The sequence below is a fragment of the Pseudozyma hubeiensis genome, assembly GCF_000403515.1.
Source record: "Pseudozyma hubeiensis SY62 DNA, scaffold: PHS7, whole genome shotgun sequence".
NCBI lineage: Eukaryota > Fungi > Basidiomycota > Ustilaginomycetes > Ustilaginales > Ustilaginaceae > Pseudozyma > Pseudozyma hubeiensis.
In genome coordinates, this window is record NW_012133789.1 from 26,400 (window position 1) to 43,275 (window position 16,876).

At 56.9% G+C, this 16,876-nt stretch overlaps 6 protein-coding genes across 6 annotated transcripts; 2 read left to right on the top strand and 4 right to left on the bottom strand.

The window, feature by feature from the left end:
• Positions 1-185: 185 nt before the first annotated feature.
• Positions 186-1,412, bottom strand: PHSY_000431 (protease; the record flags this gene model as incomplete). The annotated part of the gene is made up of 1 exon (XM_012331070.1): positions 186-1,412. The coding sequence occupies one exon, from the start codon at positions 1,410-1,412 to the stop codon at positions 186-188; it is 1,227 nt and encodes a 408-aa protein (XP_012186460.1).
• Positions 1,413-2,268: 856 nt separating this feature from the next.
• PHSY_000432 (hypothetical protein) lies at positions 2,269-7,571 on the top strand (the record flags this gene model as incomplete). The annotated part of the gene is made up of 2 exons (XM_012331071.1): positions 2,269-7,315; positions 7,468-7,571. 2 exons carry the CDS (start codon positions 2,269-2,271, stop codon positions 7,569-7,571), a joined length of 5,151 nt encoding a protein of 1,716 aa, XP_012186461.1.
• A 19-nt stretch (positions 7,572-7,590) lies between these two features.
• PHSY_000433 (hypothetical protein) lies at positions 7,591-9,627 on the bottom strand (the record flags this gene model as incomplete). The annotated part of the gene is made up of 3 exons (XM_012331072.1): positions 7,591-8,121; positions 8,205-8,386; positions 8,568-9,627. 3 exons carry the CDS (start codon positions 9,625-9,627, stop codon positions 7,591-7,593), a joined length of 1,773 nt encoding a protein of 590 aa, XP_012186462.1.
• Positions 9,628-9,850: 223 nt separating this feature from the next.
• PHSY_000434 (hypothetical protein) lies at positions 9,851-10,490 on the top strand (the record flags this gene model as incomplete). The annotated part of the gene is made up of 2 exons (XM_012331073.1): positions 9,851-10,142; positions 10,402-10,490. The coding sequence occupies 2 exons, from the start codon at positions 9,851-9,853 to the stop codon at positions 10,488-10,490; spliced, it is 381 nt and encodes a 126-aa protein (XP_012186463.1).
• Positions 10,491-10,710: 220 nt separating this feature from the next.
• On the bottom strand, positions 10,711-12,956 carry PHSY_000435 (hypothetical protein; the record flags this gene model as incomplete). The annotated part of the gene is made up of 2 exons (XM_012331074.1): positions 10,711-11,134; positions 11,512-12,956. 2 exons carry the CDS (start codon positions 12,954-12,956, stop codon positions 10,711-10,713), a joined length of 1,869 nt encoding a protein of 622 aa, XP_012186464.1.
• Positions 12,957-14,500: 1,544 nt separating this feature from the next.
• Positions 14,501-16,423, bottom strand: PHSY_000436 (hypothetical protein; the record flags this gene model as incomplete). Its single annotated transcript, XM_012331075.1, has 1 exon — positions 14,501-16,423. The coding sequence occupies one exon, from the start codon at positions 16,421-16,423 to the stop codon at positions 14,501-14,503; it is 1,923 nt and encodes a 640-aa protein (XP_012186465.1).
• Between the last annotated feature and the right edge of the window lie 453 nt (positions 16,424-16,876).

The following is a 16,876-nucleotide window of genomic DNA, read 5'->3' on the forward strand; positions in this document are numbered from 1 at the left end:
TTTTGCTGATTATGTACTCATGCGACCTGTGCCTGAGTGCGGGTGAGACCGAAGAGAATGTTTCGGAAGCGATCCGATTCAGCACAACAGGGCACAGCCAATAAAATCTTGAAAGGCAGAACACACACTGCACTGCAAGCCACGATCGCGCGCCTCTACGAAGTAATGCGATTTGCAAAACCACCTTACACTGCGCTGTAATCGATCTTGGACTCGTGTCTCTTTGCCTCCTGCAACTTTCTTACCGCCTTCATAAAGTCCTCCTGAACACAGTAGTCCCTATCATCCCTAATAGCGAACATGCCGGCTTCCGTAGCAACGTTTCTCAAATCAGCACCGTTGAATCCATCGCTGAGCTTGACGATGGCTTCGTAGTCGAGCTCCTCCTTCTTGGCTACGGGTCTGGTGTGGATCTTGAGGATCTCCAATCTGGACTGTTCGTTGGGGAGAGGGATTTCGATCTTTCGATCGATTCTGCCGGGACGCATGAGCGCAGGGTCGAGGGTGTCGGGTCGATTGGTGGCCATGATGACCTTGGTTTTGCCGAGGTAGTCGAAGCCATCCATCTGGTTGAGCAGCTCCATGAGGGTACGTTGGATCTCTCGGTCGGCCGAAGTGCCTTCGCTGAAACGTCGTCCTCCGATGGCGTCGATCTCGTCCATGAAGATGATGCATGGTTCGTGTTCCTTTGCGTATCCGAACATCTCGCGGATCAATCGCGCGCTCTCTCCGATGTACTTGTCGACGATGGCGCTGGAGACGACTTTGAGGAAGTTGGTCTCGAGTGTGCTTGCTACGGCACGGGCGAGCAACGTCTTTCCGGTTCCGGGCGGGCCGTACAGCAAGACACCTTTGGGAGGCTTGATACCGACGCGCATGAACAGTTCTGGGTTGAGCAAAGGCAACTCGATCACCTCTCGCAACTCCCGGATCTGATCCGACAAGCCTCCGATACCTGCAAAACTGGCAGCGCCCGGGTCTTCCATGCTCATGTTGTAGACGAGTGGATCGACCTCTCTGGGCAAGATGCGCATGATGGTGAGCGTGGTCATGTCGAGAGAGACGCGGACACCTTGCTTGAGCTTGTGCTTGGGGACACTTGCACGGATGCCGACGACATAGCGTGGACCCGAAGAAGCCTTGACAATGTATCGTTCTTCATCCAGCTGTTTGAGCACTTCGCCGATAATCTGACCGACAGACTGGAGCGCTTTGATGTCATCTTCGGTCTTGTCGTATGCTTTCTCGAGGTCTTTCAAACCGAAACGAAGCTTCTTGAGGTTCTCGGAGAGTTCGTTGTGCTGTTTGAGTGCCTTTTTGTACGCTTTCAGCGCCTTGTCCTTGGCTGGGTCGGTGGAGAGCACAGATTCGGACGGAGGCTGGGTGGATGTGGATGGTGTTGGGTCGGCCATTGTGGATAGGGAGGCTCTGATTGTGAAGCCGTGACGGGTGTGGTTGGAGCGGAAGTAACAGATGTGTCAAGATGATGGCTGAGCGTTGATTTCAAAGTGGAGCAGTGACGCGCGTCGCTGCCTTGTAGCGCACTTACTCGGCCCAGAAGCACGCACACTGCATGAGAAGCTGTCGATCAAGCAACTCGAAGCTTCCTGTTCGATCAAACAGACAAAACCGAATTTTCTCCCGACGAGAATACAAGGGCCAAGGCTGTGAAGGGGCACTCTCGCTCGAAATTCCAATAATGTCATGAATACATTCTCCGATCTTCCGCCTGCGAATTGTATTTCAGATTGTGATCAAGAAAGGGCTCAACAGCCAGCCAGCCAGCCAGCAGCGAGAAGATTGTTTGTGTGTGTGTGTGTCTCTGGCCGACGGAGAGGCGCGTCGGGTGTCCTGTGCGCAACACGCAAAGCGCTTGGGCGAAGTCCGAGTGAGAATACAACGCTTACTGTGCTGAGCCGTGCGGCGCTGTGCTGTGCTGTGCTTCACGAGCAAAGCCACGTCGAGGCTTGCTGAGAAGGTTGCTGGCGAGTTCCACTTGATCCTATCCGAGCTCGACGTCGTCCCCTTCGCCGTCACCATCACCCTCCTTGTGTATATTCTTTCTTTGTCTCTTCTTTGTTTCAACCCTTCCTCCGTCCTAACGTCTTGACGCCCAGATCTCTTCGACGCAAATCCTAGCATACCACGTCGCACCCCGGTCTCGGTCGTCGCCAATTCGGTGCACGCACCCTTCGCAATTCACCTCTGCACCTCGTCCATCCAAAAACGTAGCGCGGTCCGCCGAGCTACATCATACCTCGCTCCATCATGGCGGACAAGCCCATCAACTTCTCCGAGCATGTTCAGCTCACCAACGTCGGCATCGCTGCCGAGAGCATCTCGTTCGCAAACGTCACCCTCGAGTCCGAAAACTTTGTCTGCGTTCGTGAAAGCGTCAATGGTCAGAACTCGGTCGTCATCGTCAACCTCAATGATATCAGCGATGTCATGAGAAGACCCATCACCGCCGACTCGGCCATCATGAACCCCATCCAGAAGATCATCGCCCTCAAGTCGGCGCGGCAGCTCCAGATTTTCAACATCGAAGCCAAATCCAAAGTCAAGTCGCATCTCATGCAGGAGGACGTCACCTTCTGGAAATGGATCAACAACACCACCCTCGGTATCGTCACAGAAAATGCAGTATACCACTGGTCCATGGAAGGCGAAGCCGCTCCAGCAAAGGTCTTTGATCGTCACGTCAGCTTGCAAGGTACACAGATCATCAACTACCGTGCCAGTCAAGACGAAAAGTGGCTCGTCCTCGTCGGTATCTCTGGCAACACCACCGGCGCACCCAACGCCTTCCGTGTCAAGGGCTCCATGCAGCTCTACTCTCGCGACCGTGGTGTCTCGCAGCCCATCGAGGGTCACGCTGCCGCCTTTGCAGAGCTCAAGTCCGACACGGCGCCAAGTCCCTTCAAGCTCTTCACCTTTGCCAACCGCACAGCCACCGGCGCCAAGCTTCACGTCGTCGAGATCGACCACCAGAACGGCCAGCCCGCCTTCACTAAGAAGGCCGTCGACGTCTTCTTCCCACCAGAGGCCACCAACGACTTCCCCGTCGCCATGCAGGTCAGCAAGCGCTACGGCATCGTCTATCTCGTCACAAAGTACGGCTTCATCCACCTCTACGATCTTGAGAGCGGCGCTTGCATCTACATGAACCGCATCTCGGGCGACACCATCTTTGTCACCGCAGAGCACGAGTCCACCAGCGGTATCATCGGCATCAACCGAAAGGGCCAGGTCCTCTCCGTCTCCGTCGACGAGAGCACCGTCATTCCTTACATTCTCCGCACCCTCAACAACTCGGAGCTCGCCTTCAAACTCGCTTCTCGCGGTGATCTGCCAGGCGCCGACGACCTCTACCTCCAGCAATTCCACTCGCTCTTCTCCACAGGCCAGTATGGCGAAGCTGCCAAGATCGCAGCCAATTCGCCACGCGGCATCCTTCGTACCTCGCAGACCATCGAGCAGTTCAAGCAGGTGCCCAATCAGCCCGGTACCCTCTCGCCCATCTTGCAATACTTTGGCATCCTCCTCGAGAAGGGCTCGCTCAACAAATTCGAGTCGCTCGAACTCGCTCGTCCTGTGCTCAGCCAGGGCCGCAAGCACCTCCTCGAGAAGTGGCTCAAGGAGAGCAAGATCGAATGCAGTGAAGAGCTTGGTGACATTGTCCGCCAGCACGACATGAACCTCGCGCTCAGCGTCTACCTCCGCGCCAACGTGCCCAACAAGGTCGTCGCCTGCTTCGCCGAGACCGGTCAGTTCGACAAAATTGTCCTCTACGCCAAAAAGGTCGGCTACACCCCCGACTACGCCTCTCTGCTTCAGCACATTGTCCGCACCAACCCCGAGAAGGGTGCCGAGTTTGCCAGCAGCTTGGTCGGCGACGAGTCCGGTCCTCTGGTCGACATTGAGCGCGTCACCGACATCTTCATGAGCCAAAACATGATCCAGCAGGCAACCAGCTTCCTCCTCGACGCCCTCAAGGACAACAAGCCCGAGCAGGCGCATCTTCAGACTCGTCTTCTCGAGATGAACCTCGTCAACGCTCCGCAGGTAGCCGACGCCATCCTCGGCAACGAGATGTTCACCCACTACGACCGTCCGCGCATCGCCAACCTCTGCGAGAAGGCAGGCCTGCTCCAGCGTGCCCTCGAGCACTACGAGGAAAACGCCGACATCAAGCGTGTCGTGGTGCACACCAACCTTCTCCAGGCAGACTGGCTCGTCAGCTACTTTGGAAAGCTCACCGTGGAGCAGTCGCTCGAGTGCCTGCGTGAGATGCTCAAGGTCAACATCCGCCAGAACCTGCAGGTGGTCGTTCAGATCGCCACCAAGTACTCGGATCTGCTCGGCCCCGTCAAGCTTATCGAGATGTTCGAGTCGTTCAAGTCGTTCGAGGGTCTCTACTACTATCTCGGCTCTGTCGTCAACCTCTCCACCGACGCCGAGGTGCACTTCAAGTACATCCAGGCTGCCACGCGCACCGGTCAGATCCGAGAAGTGGAACGCATCTGCCGAGAGTCCAACTACTACAACCCCGAGAAGGTCAAGAACTTCCTCAAGGAGGCCAAGCTCTCGGACCAGCTGCCGCTCATCATCGTCTGCGACCGATTCGACTTCGTCCACGACCTCGTGCTCTACCTCTACCAGAACATGCTGATCAACTTTATCGAAGTGTACGTGCAGCGCGTCAACTCTTCGCGCACGCCCCAGGTCATCGGTGGTCTGCTTGACGTCGACTGCGACGAGGGTGTTATCAAGAACCTTCTCCAGTCCGTCACCGGCCCGATCCCTGTCGACGAGCTCGTCGAAGAGGCCGAGAAGCGCAACCGTCTCAAGCTCATCCTGCCCTGGCTTCAGTCCAAGATCGAGGCTGGATCCCAGGATCAGCCTCTGTACAACGCCATGGCCAAGATCGCCATCGACAGCAACAACAACCCCGAGGCTTTCCTCAAGGACAACAACCTCTACGACCCACGCGTCGTCGGAAAGTACTGCGAGAAGCGCGACCCTTACCTCGCCTACATCGCCTACGCCAAGGGCTTCTGTGATGACGAGCTCATCTCGATCACCAACGACAACTCGATGTTCAAGCACCAGGCTCGCTACCTCGTCAAGAGACGCCAGCTCGACCTGTGGGCTCAGGTGCTCACCTCGGACAACGTGCATCGACGCCAGCTCGTCGAGCAGGTCACGTCGACCGCCGTCCCCGAGTCGACCAACCCCGATGACGTCTCGGCCACCGTCAAGGCTTTCATGGCTGCCGACATGCCTCACGAGCTCATCGAGCTGCTCGAGAAGATCATCCTCGAGCCCTCGGCCTTCAGCGACAACCGCAGTCTGCAGAATCTGCTCCTTCTCACCGCCGTGCGCACCGACAAGGGCAAGGTCATGAACTACATCGACCGCCTCGACGGCTACGATGTCGATGAGATCGCCAAGATCGCCATCGACCACGGTCTCTACGAGGAGGCCTTCCGCATCCACTCCAAGGCCGAGCAGCACGAGGAAGCCATGAACGTCCTCGTCGAGCACGTCGTCTCCATCGATCGCGGTCAGCAGTACGCCAACAAGCTCAACAAGCCCGCCATCTGGTCGCGCCTCGGTAAGGCTCAGCTCGACGGTCTGCGTGTCAAGGATGCCATCGACTCGTACGTCAAGGCTGAGGACCCTTCGAACTACGAAGAGGTCATTGAGATCGCCGAGCACGCCGGTCGCGAGGAGGAGCTCATCCGCTACCTGCAGATGGCCCGCAAGAAGGCTCGCGAGCCCAAGATCGACACCGAGTACGCCTACTGCCTCGCCAAGGCCAACCGCCTCGGCGACATGGAGGAGTTCCTGGGCATGACCAATGTAGCCGACATCCTCAGCGTCGGTGAAAAGTGCTTCAACGACGAGCTGTACGAGGCTGCCAAGCTGCTCTTCACCAGCGTCTCCAACTATGCGCGTCTCGCTACTACGCTCGTCTACCTCGGCGACTATCAGGGCGCTGTCGATGCGGCTCGCAAGGCAGGCAACACGAGCGTGTGGAAGCAGGTGCACGCCGCCTGTCTGAGCAAGCGCGAGTTCAAGCTTTCGCAGATCGCCGGTCTCGCCATCATCCCTCACGCCGAGGAGCTTCCTGGCCTGATTAGGTCGTACGAGGCCGAGGGTTTCTTTGACGAGTTGCTCACGTTGCTCGAGCAGGCGCTGGGTCTCGAGCGCGCCCACATGGGTGTCTTCACCCAGACGGGTGTCGCGCTCGCCAAGTACCGCCCGGAGCGTCTCATGGAGCACCTCAAGCTGTACTGGTCGCGTTCCAACCTGCCTCAGCTCATCAAGGTGGCAGAGCAGTGCCATCTGTGGTCGGAGCTCGTCTATCTGTACACCAAGTACGACGAGATGGACAACGCTGCGCTCGCCACCATGGAGCACGCCGCCGCTGCGTGGGATCACGACCAATTCAAGGCCATCCTGCCCAAGGTGGCCAACGTCGAGATCTACTACCGTGCACTGACGTTCTACCTGGAGCAGCACCCGTTGTTGCTCAACGACCTGCTCACCGTGTTGGCCAAGAGGATAGACCATGGTCGTGTGGTGCGCATGTTCAAGAAGAAGGACAACGACAACGTGCCGCTGATCCGCAGCTACCTCATGTCGGTGCAGCACCACAACCTCGAAGGTGTCAACGACGCCTACAACGACCTGTTGATCGAGGAGGAGGACTACGAGACGCTGCGATCTTCGATCGATGGCTACGACAACTTTGACACGATCTCGCTCGCAGCTCGATTGGAGAAGCACGACCTGCTCGAGTTCCGCCGTCTTGCGGCTCACCTGTACAAGAAGAACGAACGATGGAACGAGTCGATCGCGCTGTCCAAGACGGACAAGCTGTTCAGGGATGCCATCGAGACGGCTGCCGTTTCGGGTGTTGAGGCGGTGGCGGAGGAGTTGCTCGAGTACTTTGTCGAGATCGGCAACAAGGAGTGCTATGCAGCGACGTTGTTCGCGTGCTACGATCTGGTTCGACCGGACGTGGTGATGGAGTTGTCGTGGAGGCATGGGTTGGGCGACTTTACGATGCCGTACCAGTTGCAGAGCATGCGTGATCAGAGCGACAAGTTGAAGAAGCTGGAGAAGGAGGTGAGGGAGAGGGCGAAGAAGGATAGTGATAAGGAGAAGGAGGAGGAGGATGCACCGATTATTGGGCCTGGTGGATTGGGCGGTCCGAAGCTGATCACGGCGGGTGTGACGGGGTTGGGCGCGCCGGGAGGTGGGTATCCGAACAACCTGAATGGTGGAATGTACATGCAGCCTACGGGTATGTTTTAGAAAAAGGCGTGGGGAAGAGATGTATATATTTCGAGTTGCGGCATGTCAAGAAGAGTTTTCGAGTCCATAACTGTGCGAGAAAGATGTGTCGCAAACGGTCGTGTGTCATGGCTGTGACGATGTCCTTGATGTCATGTTCAGGTGACGAGATAGACGTTGAGCGACGACACACCAATCGCACGTCGAGCACACAACTCTCTCTCACTTCAATCTTCACGCTCGCACGCATTCTGTCCGTGGGCTGATCACACTGGTTCATTGCATCTACCCGACCCTGATCCTCTCCAACTGCGGGATCAACTGATCAAACACCCCCACCAGACCCTCGTACAGCTCGATCTGACCATCCGCATGCGTAGCCAGCACATCCTTCAACTCCTGCTCCTTGGCCAGATGGAAGATGCGATTCTCGACCATCACCTCTCCATTGAACGCCTGACTTGTATCGTGTGCGCTGGTCACCGCATCCTGCAACTCTTTGATCTTTCCATCCAACCTCTGCATTCTTCCGACTCTCGTCCTCTCCTCATCCACACCCCTAAGATGGTCCACCTTGTCCTTGAGGTAGCCAGAGATGCCGGCACCTCGTACACCTCCATGACCATGACCCGCACCGTACGGCGATGACAGGGAGGCCAGACGATCACGTTCCGACACGACTCCGGACAGGTAGTCTGTAAGTTCTTCGAAATCCACCTGCTTGGTATCCCTCAACTTGAGGACGGATTTGTGCGACCTGGCGTACGAGAGCAACGCTTGCATCTGCGAAAGCATCGCATCCGTCGACTTTGCAGACTGTGTAAACCACATCGAATCAAAGCTCACCACCAGTCAGCATTGATTCCCCCTCAGAAGCCCGTCAACCCACAACTACTTACAGTAACCCTCTCCAACCGAGCAAACTCGAGCATCGCAGCGGCAAACTTGTTCAACGGCTCGGTGATCCCGCTCTCCAAATACCCGAGGCCTTCGATGCTCGTGGCGAAATCCTCGTAGTCGGTGGAAAGATCTTCGAGGCCGGTTCCGAGTTGGGGAGCATAGACGTCGCCAAACGGCAGAGCTAGGAAGCGAAGGTCAGCATGCGGCCCCGTTACGGTATTATGATAGTTGGTTTTTTTCAGTGTCAGATGCGAATGTTGTTTAACGGACGAGCGGGCGGGCGAAGGATGTTGGGACCAAAGACAAGGACAAAGAGCAGGGAACGAAGGAAGGATAGGACAAGGGAGGAGAAAACAACTTACCAGCTATGCGATTCCTGTTGCGAGAGAGCACGCGCTCTGTTCCAGCCAGCCCTTCTTCGAGCTTGTCGATGCTCTCTCTGATCTCTTCGAACCGTTCGTCGGGCTTGCGTACTTTGGAAAATGCGTTGAGAAAGTGATCGCTGAGGCTGTCTAGCAAGCTAGGTGGACCTGCGTTTTCAACCTGCGATCCAGAAACGAGGGTGGAAGCGCCGGCTGCAGAGTTGGTGCCGCTGTGGGACGAGTTGTGCGCGTGCATGTCGACCTGCCATTCTGAGCTCTCGAGGAAGTTGCGAAGCAGCTGGCTGCGTTGCAGTGTTGGATGACGGCAGATGCGTTCGAGGAAGAGCTGAAGGTCCTGGGTGCGCCTCTCGATGAACTCGGGGCTGAAACGGTCTCCTGTCAGATACTCGAGACGATGCTTGTCCGGCAGCGGCGCAACGACGCACGCGGGGAAGTCGCGTTTGAGACCTTCGCGAAGGAAAGTGAAGTCGTTGAAGCGACGACGGGTGGCCATGTATGTGCGTGAGAAGTGCGGGAGGTTGGTCTCTGCACGGATGCCGTAGCTGATGAAAGCATCCTTTTGACCTTCGAGCTCCTTGCGTGGTTCTACGACCTGGACCATCAGATAGCCAGCCCACGAGAGCTGTGCGGGATCGTCGGAAGCGTGGACGTCTCGTGCCAGCGCATTGGCGGAAGAAGATGCGCCCAAGTGAGATGGACCTGCGATGGCATTGCTGTTGGAGAAGGAGGGAGTGGTTGAGAAGGTAGGTTGTGAGCCTGAGGATGTGTCACGGTTCTCCCAGGTGACCGAGGTGAAGGTGTCCTCTTCGGTATCCATGGTTGCGAGGACGCGGTACCGATAGAGCAAAGTAATGGGATGATGGAAGAGACTGACGTGAATGCAAGGGTGCCGAGAGTCTCCACTTTGAGAGAGTGCTGAGTTTGAGTCGACTGTCCGCTTTTGGCTGTGCTTTGCAAGCACTTCTGCCGCGTGGGAATGACACTCAACTCGATCCAAATGCGCACGGATCCAGCTCCTCTGATTTTCCCGATCTAACATAGCTGCGCTGCGCGTGAAATGTGCCAAATGGTGCCGAAGCTGTTTCGCTCTCATTTCTCCACCTCGTATCAAGCTTCTCGACCCTCGCTCGCCGCCGCCACCTCATTCAAGACCTTCCATACCTGGTCCTCCTCATACGACATCATCAAGAGCACAATACAGCACCAGCGCAACCTTTTCACCACTCCATCCAATCGCTCCCTTCACCACACGCACACACACAATGTCTCTTCCGTACGCAGCGGACGCAGAGACCTCGCTCTCACCCTCCGAGCTCCAGGTGCTCAAATCCCAGTACGAGACCGAACTCGCCGCCGGCCACGTCACCACCCAGACCAAGTTCAACTACGCATGGGGCCTCGTGAAGAGCAAGCAGAGAGCAGAGATGAGCATCGGCGTCGGTCTGTTGACCGAGATCTACCGCGCAGATCCTCCCCGGAGGCGAGAGTGTCTCTACTACCTCTCGCTCGGTCACTACAAGATGGGCAACTATGACGAGGCGCGCAGATTCAACGGTGAGTGTAGGGCCTGCTTTTGATATGAGAAAGATGGTGGTTGGTTCTGACCTGTATCGTTCTTCCTTGGACATCGCACGATAGCACTGCTAATTGAACGAGAACCAAACAACCTGCAAGCACAAAGTCTCAACCAGCTTATCGAGAAGGGTGTTGCTCGAGGTGAGTTCCCCCTCAATCATGACATGAACACACATTTGTCGCGACCCGACATGCTGACAATCCTCTTTGTACTGTTCCCGCCTTTGGTTTCATGCAGAGGGTTACATCGGTATGGCGTTGATCGGCGGTGCAGCTGCCGTAGCGAGTATCGCCATCGCAGGTCTCATGCGTCGCGGACGTCGCTAGCCCCTCCCCTCGCTTCCCGTCGCTTCCTGTACATCCTCCGCTTCGCCTTTCCTTTTCGCATCTCTGTACTCTATCTTGGTCTCAATGTGCATCCATAACACGCCAACCTGCGACTCACCCTCTCCAGCACACCGAAACCACACACACACCCGACACACAACGGCACACACCAAAGGATCCCTTCACCAACGCGTGTATTGTCCCTTACATGGCAAGTCTATCACATGTCGTCCACAGCTGGCAACTCATTCTCCAGATAGCGGGAACCTACTCCGGACCTCGCCACTGCACCGCTGGAACGGGAGGGATCTTGCTCGTTGAGCCGGACCCAGTCGAGTGTCTTCTGTTCTCGTTGACGTGAACGACGATCGACCTTTTGCTTTTCTTGCTGCTCTTCGAGTTGTTTCGAGAGATCAGCGTCGCGTCGGTTTCGATCATCCTGGACTTGACCTCCGGGGCTGCAGGTGCGACAGAGGTAGAAGCGGCTGGTGGTGGTACAGCTGCTGTCGTTGATGTTGCGTTGTGCGTCGATGCCGACGGTGCAGGCTGTGCGACCGGAACAGCCGCCACAGCGGGTGCGGTTGCTGACGTCGACGATGCCGTTTGCTGCTGCTGCTGCTGCTGCTGCTGCTGCTGCGTAGCGGCTGGCGGAACAGCCGCCGCATCGTTCGAATCAACCTTTGTCACCTCGGACGCTCTCGTCGTTCTGCCATCCTCTCCATTCCCGCCTGCCCCTGCTCCGAGCGACTGCTTCGATCCAGCCTGAACTTGCGATCCCAATGATTCCATGTGACGCACCCTCCCCGCACCTCCCATGCTGTGCGACGCCACACCTCCCGCCCCAGTCGCCGTCTGCCTCGGCTGCGGTTCCACCTGACCCTTTGCCGTACCACCGAAACCATGCGTCACCTTCGCGCCTGAATCCGGCACCCTGTAAAACCCTTTCTCCTCCGCGTCCCCTCCTTGCCTACCGCCACCACGCTTCCTCTTCTGCCTGTAACTCGAAGGCGGGAGCTGGTACGGCGAGTTGCTGAACGGCAGCTTCTCCGGTCCAATAATTGGAGGCTCCGCGAACGCGTTCATATAGAACCAGTTTTCCGGATACCTCCTCCCACCAACATTGTTGATGATCAAGGCCCATCCAATCACAATCAGGGTACTGATGATAACAACCGGAACCAGCCACCAGTCCAAATCGTGCGTTCTCTGATCTGTAATAGCCAACAGCGCGATAGCTGCACCCGGCGGATGCGTGAATCCAAAGATCTGCATCGCAAACACGGCCGCACTGACCGCTGTAGCCGCAGCGATCCAATCGATTCCATACACTCCGCTTACGCTGTAGTTGGTCCCCGCGAATGCCTTTTCCATCGCAACACCCATGACTGCAGAGATGGTGTTTCCGAACAAGATGTTCTTCGGTTGAGCTAGAGGAGTGCGAAAGGCGAAGAAGGTGACGACGGCTTCGGTAGCAAACGCACCGATGATCAGAGGCGCATCGTGAGCTCGATGGAAGGGTGATCTGCTGACCAGGCTGAGAAGGGCGATGAGGACCCAGGCAGCGATGACAGAGTGGATCGAGTTGACAATCTTGGCTCCAACTTGATGTTTGTACATGCGAACGAGCTCGATCTCGCCCGTGTGAGGGTCGCGGTATCTAGCGATCTCTCCCGTGTCACCGGACACTGGCAAACCCAGGCTGAAGATGCAGCCGCAGATGTAGTGGAAGCGATTGAATTTGGGATGCTTGGGCGTTCGGCGTCGTTCGGACGGCGTATGAGGGTGCGAGAGCGGTCTATAGCCGATGAAGTTGGTCAGGGGATAGAGCGCTGCCAGGATGGGATGCTCCTCGTCATCATGATCGTGGTCGTTGTCGTCCTCCTGCTTGGCGTCCTCTTGCGCATCGGATCCCCCGCCTTTGACCTTCTTGAAAGCCCTGTTGTGGTGCCCACTTTCGTCTGATGGCGAGCTGAGATCGTTGGGATGCGGACTTGCCTTTTGAGTGCTGCCTTCCGTGCTCGGCGAAACGTACTGATCGTGTCCGTGTGTGGGCTGTGTAGGTTGAGAGGTCGAAGCTGTAGTGTCTATTCTATCTGACTGAGCTGTCTTTTTCTTTGATCCTCGTCGAAGCACATTCGAGGCTGGCTTGATGGAGCGAGCTTGCCTCATCTGCGTCTCTGGAGTGTCTTGCGACGCTGCGACGACCTGCTTGGGTTCAGCATCGGCGTCGTCCTCGGCAGAAGCGCGGGAGCCATCGGTGGAGATGTTCTCGATGAAGCGGCCTACTGGCTGCTTAGTTTGCTGCTGCGTTGTTTGATTCACTTGCTGAGCTGCGTCGGTTTCCTCCGATTCCAGGGGGATGGGGGGCGAGGCTGGCGAGACGGGTGTCGGTTCCTCCGGGATGGTAGTCGGCGCATTCACCGATGAAAGCTCAGCGCCGCTGCCTGTTTCGTCGACTACCGGCATGACCGACCGCACCTCGAAGGTCAAGGACGGCGGTCTGCGTGCTGTCTTTGCTGCCTCAAAGCGTGGCTTGCCGCGCTACTGAGCACAGTTGATCGAAAGGCGCGACGAAATCTTGCTTTCCGCGTCTTCTACGTCGACAGCGAACACGACGAACGGGTCCGAGTGGTATGTGAGAGAACGCAATGCTCTACGAAAGCACCGTCGGGAAGGTCTCGGAGTGTGGATGGACAAGATAGAAGGGGGAGACGGCACGATCGAGGAGCGGCAAGGTAACGGATGACTTTTGGCGTAGGCACCCTTGGGACCTTTTCGAGGGGACAGTCTCAAAAGCCAAGCTCTGCTCGGATCGAGGGTGCAGTAATCGACGGACCCTGTTCGTCAGCAGAGCTCGACGCTGCTCTTTCGAATCCTTTCCTCTTCCACTCTCGTCATCGCACAGTATTGCCTGCTTCGACCGGGGAGAGTCACTCCCACATCGATCAGGTTGGCACAAGATGCCTTTCATACGGTCTCGTGGAACGTGGCTTTGGAAGCGAACCATGCAAGCAATTTAGGCAGGGACAGCGAGCGCAGCGATGGCTGGAGGTTCTACTGGCTGTCTGGCTCCACTAGCCGAGCAAGGACTCGATCGGCCGGCACGCGAGCCATTTCCAGCCAATCCGGCAACGCAACGGCATACTGTGAAGTACGTAGCAATATCATGACCATTCAGAAGAGATACGAGCATGTAGAAGCCGAGGGCTGCGGCCCGTATATGCTGTGCAGCCGCTCAAGCCTACTCGAATCATCTCTGCCATGTTGCAGAGGGCTACGGGTGGAACCAGACACAAGTGCAGGCCCGGGTTTGCAACTCCGCCGCAACGCTGCCGCTCAGCATGGCATGCTATCTCATCCATACACTGCACCTGTAGCGTTGATCACCTCTCACCCAAAGCAGCCGTCTCGAAGCCAATCTGAACAGTGCAAGAGCGCGACTCGACAACCTAGACTTGACATGAATGGCATCGAAGCCGGATTCATCTTCTTGTCTTTCTTTCGGGAATTCGACCTTGTCGTCATTGCGCGCTGTCCTGCAGAAGATGGTGGAGAAAAATTGTCCGATCTGTGTGGACTTTCCCAGTGCGGACTTTCCCAATCTGCCCGCCTGTCGACGTTGACAAAATTGGAAAAATGGGCCTGACGAGCTGACCAAACTTGTCGAACCGACAAATATCGCCAAGTGGCCGGAAAGGAGAAAGCTCTGCTCGCGATTTTCCCCCACTTGCGGATGTACGAGCCGCGATGCTGCGACTGCAGGCTTCGGCTCAGTGGGGACTGCGCTCTCGATCTTGTGCGCAGTTTTCGGTCCTGGGAACACCGAACACTAGTGGCAGAGATGTGGTGGACTCGAGCCATCGAGCCACAGTAGGCATCGCTCTCGACTGCTGGACGACGTCTGCAATAGGTATCATTGGTATATGTGAGAAGGCAATGGCTAACATAGATACAGCAGAGCATAAATGGTAATGTCGACAGGGGCGCAAAGCCGGATGGCGCTTCGAGCATCATCGCAGCTTGGCGAATGGATTGAAGGCATTCGCTTCTCGTCGCTTGTCGTTCTGCGTCCTGTGCGAAGTGTTGAGATCCCAAAATCGCAGCGTCTCGTCGCCCGCTCCCGTCACAATCGTGTCGCCGGTCGGGTTCATCGAGAGGTAGAGCACTCGCATCGTATGGCCCGTCAAGGTGGCGATCTGCTGCATCGACGGATACTTCCACACCTGGATCTGGTTCTGAATGGCTCCACCCGAGTATCCGTGCGTGCTGATCAGCTCGTTGGCCGTCTTGCTCCACATGAGGTTGCACACCTGGCTGCCCGTATCCACCTCGTTGAGCATCTGACCTGTGCTCGCGTTCCAGAATCGGATCTTCATATCCACCGTTCCTCCTCCCGATGCGAGGATGCCCTGCTGATGCGGGTTCCAGGCGATCGCTTTGACAGCAGCCGTGTGTTCCGTGAACCGATGTAGCGGCGCCTCGTTGAGCGCGTCCCAGACGATGAGCCGGTTATCGTTGCCACCGCTCGCCAGCTGGTTCGTCTCCGTGTTCCACTTGAGACCGCAAATTTCCTGTCGATGCGCACGTAGTGTGCGGATGTGCTGGTCAGGCGCGCGCACATCGCGATGGTAGATGACCCTGTCACGCGAACCCGAGGTCAAGATCACCTCGTTCCAAGCCAGCGAACCGACGCGCTGCGTGTGCCCACGCATGGTGCGCAGCAGCTTCTGATTCTCCACGTCCCAGATCTGCACCAAGCCCTTTTGCGTGCCGATCGCCAAGTGATTGCCCGAGTCGGCCCAATTGATGCCTGTCACAACGTCGTTGCCGTGTTCTTTGAGGTCGCACAATTTCGTGACGGACGAGTTGGCAGCAGACCACAGGTATACACACGTGCCCAGCCCCACTCCGAGCACATTCTTGCTAGACCAATCGACGAGGTTGAGGTAGAAGTCGTTGGCCAGGTCCGGTGCGTCGAGCACCTTATATGGCACTTTGCTGAGTACGCGCGCAGGTTTGCGAGGGCTGAGCAACAGGCTTCGGCTTTCGGGCTTGACTGGCGACAGGCTGTACGCACGGTGATTAGGAGAGTCGAGCGACTCGACCGAATGGGATGCCAGGCCACCAAAGAGACCGCCGGTGCGAGATGTGCCGGCGCCTAGCTCGTCGTCGGTGATGCCAAAGTCGACCACTCTTCCCATGCCCGAGCCGCTGCGACCGGGTGTGCGGCTATGCGATGGACTGTAGCTGAAGAGGTTCCTCTTTGTTGGTGTCGCAGGAGATGCATGGCCGGTGTGACTGGAATGGCGTGTCGCAGACGAGCCGCCGCTGGTATGTACCGAGGAAGAGGAGCTGGATGCAAAGTTGGAGAAGCCGTTGGCACGCTGGCCTCGGCTGGGAGATGTGCTCAGGCCCGCATCGGCCCCGAACAGCTCGGATGAGAGCAGCGACGAGAAGGCCTGGTTCGCCTCTTCCTTTTGCGCGTCCGTGTCGACGGCAACTTTGCGCTTGTGGCGATGTGGAGTTGTTGGTTCGTCGCCTATCAATTGGTATGCAGTGTGCAAGTCTGTGCCGTCCCTTTGTGGGATGAATCGGTCGACGTAGCTGCTGGCAAGAAGCTTCTTGGATGGCGAGGATGACTTGATGCTCGACGAAGCCGACATGACGGAGCGTGATGATTCGCCACGCGACGTGGCTGCAATGTTTGTCAAGCTGGAAGATCGATGCGCACTCGATTTCCGTGCGACGTCTCTAGACGAGCCTGGTATCGAGAGGGGTGGGCTAATAATGCTAGATGCAGAGCCTGCGATAAGTCTGTCGGAGGTGGATCCGAGCAGAGCGTCCGTTGTTCTGCTCTCCCGTTTCGAAGACGAAGGCGCCGAGCCACCTGAGCTTTGGCTACGCAGCCGCCGCCCGAATTCGGTGTTGTACATGTTGAACCGAGGCCAGATGCGACCAGATTTGCCTTGCGGAGCTTCCAGTGGATCAGATGTCTGGCTGAGATGATGTCAGATGTGAGGGCGACGTGCCCGAACGAGACTCGGTGTGTCGGTCTTCTCTGACGGGCGATGATGCTGTGCTTCAGCACGTAGATAGAGATGATATGCTTTCAATGTTGTGCCTTGCTCATGATAGCATCAACAGTAAGGTCGGAACGATGCCGGGTTGTCCCTGTACTATGATGTTGTGTGATGGCTGCCGAATGTACCTTTGCCGATAAGTGGAGGTGGGTCGCACGACTCGTTTCGAGATGCTTTCGTGGGAGACGGGGACAGCTTCGACACGGACGCGGTCGATTGGGTATCCGCTGTGTCGTATGTGAGGTGTCGGATGCTACTGAATGAGTGGGTTGGGGTTGAGGGGACGTGAGGCTACGGATGGAGGAG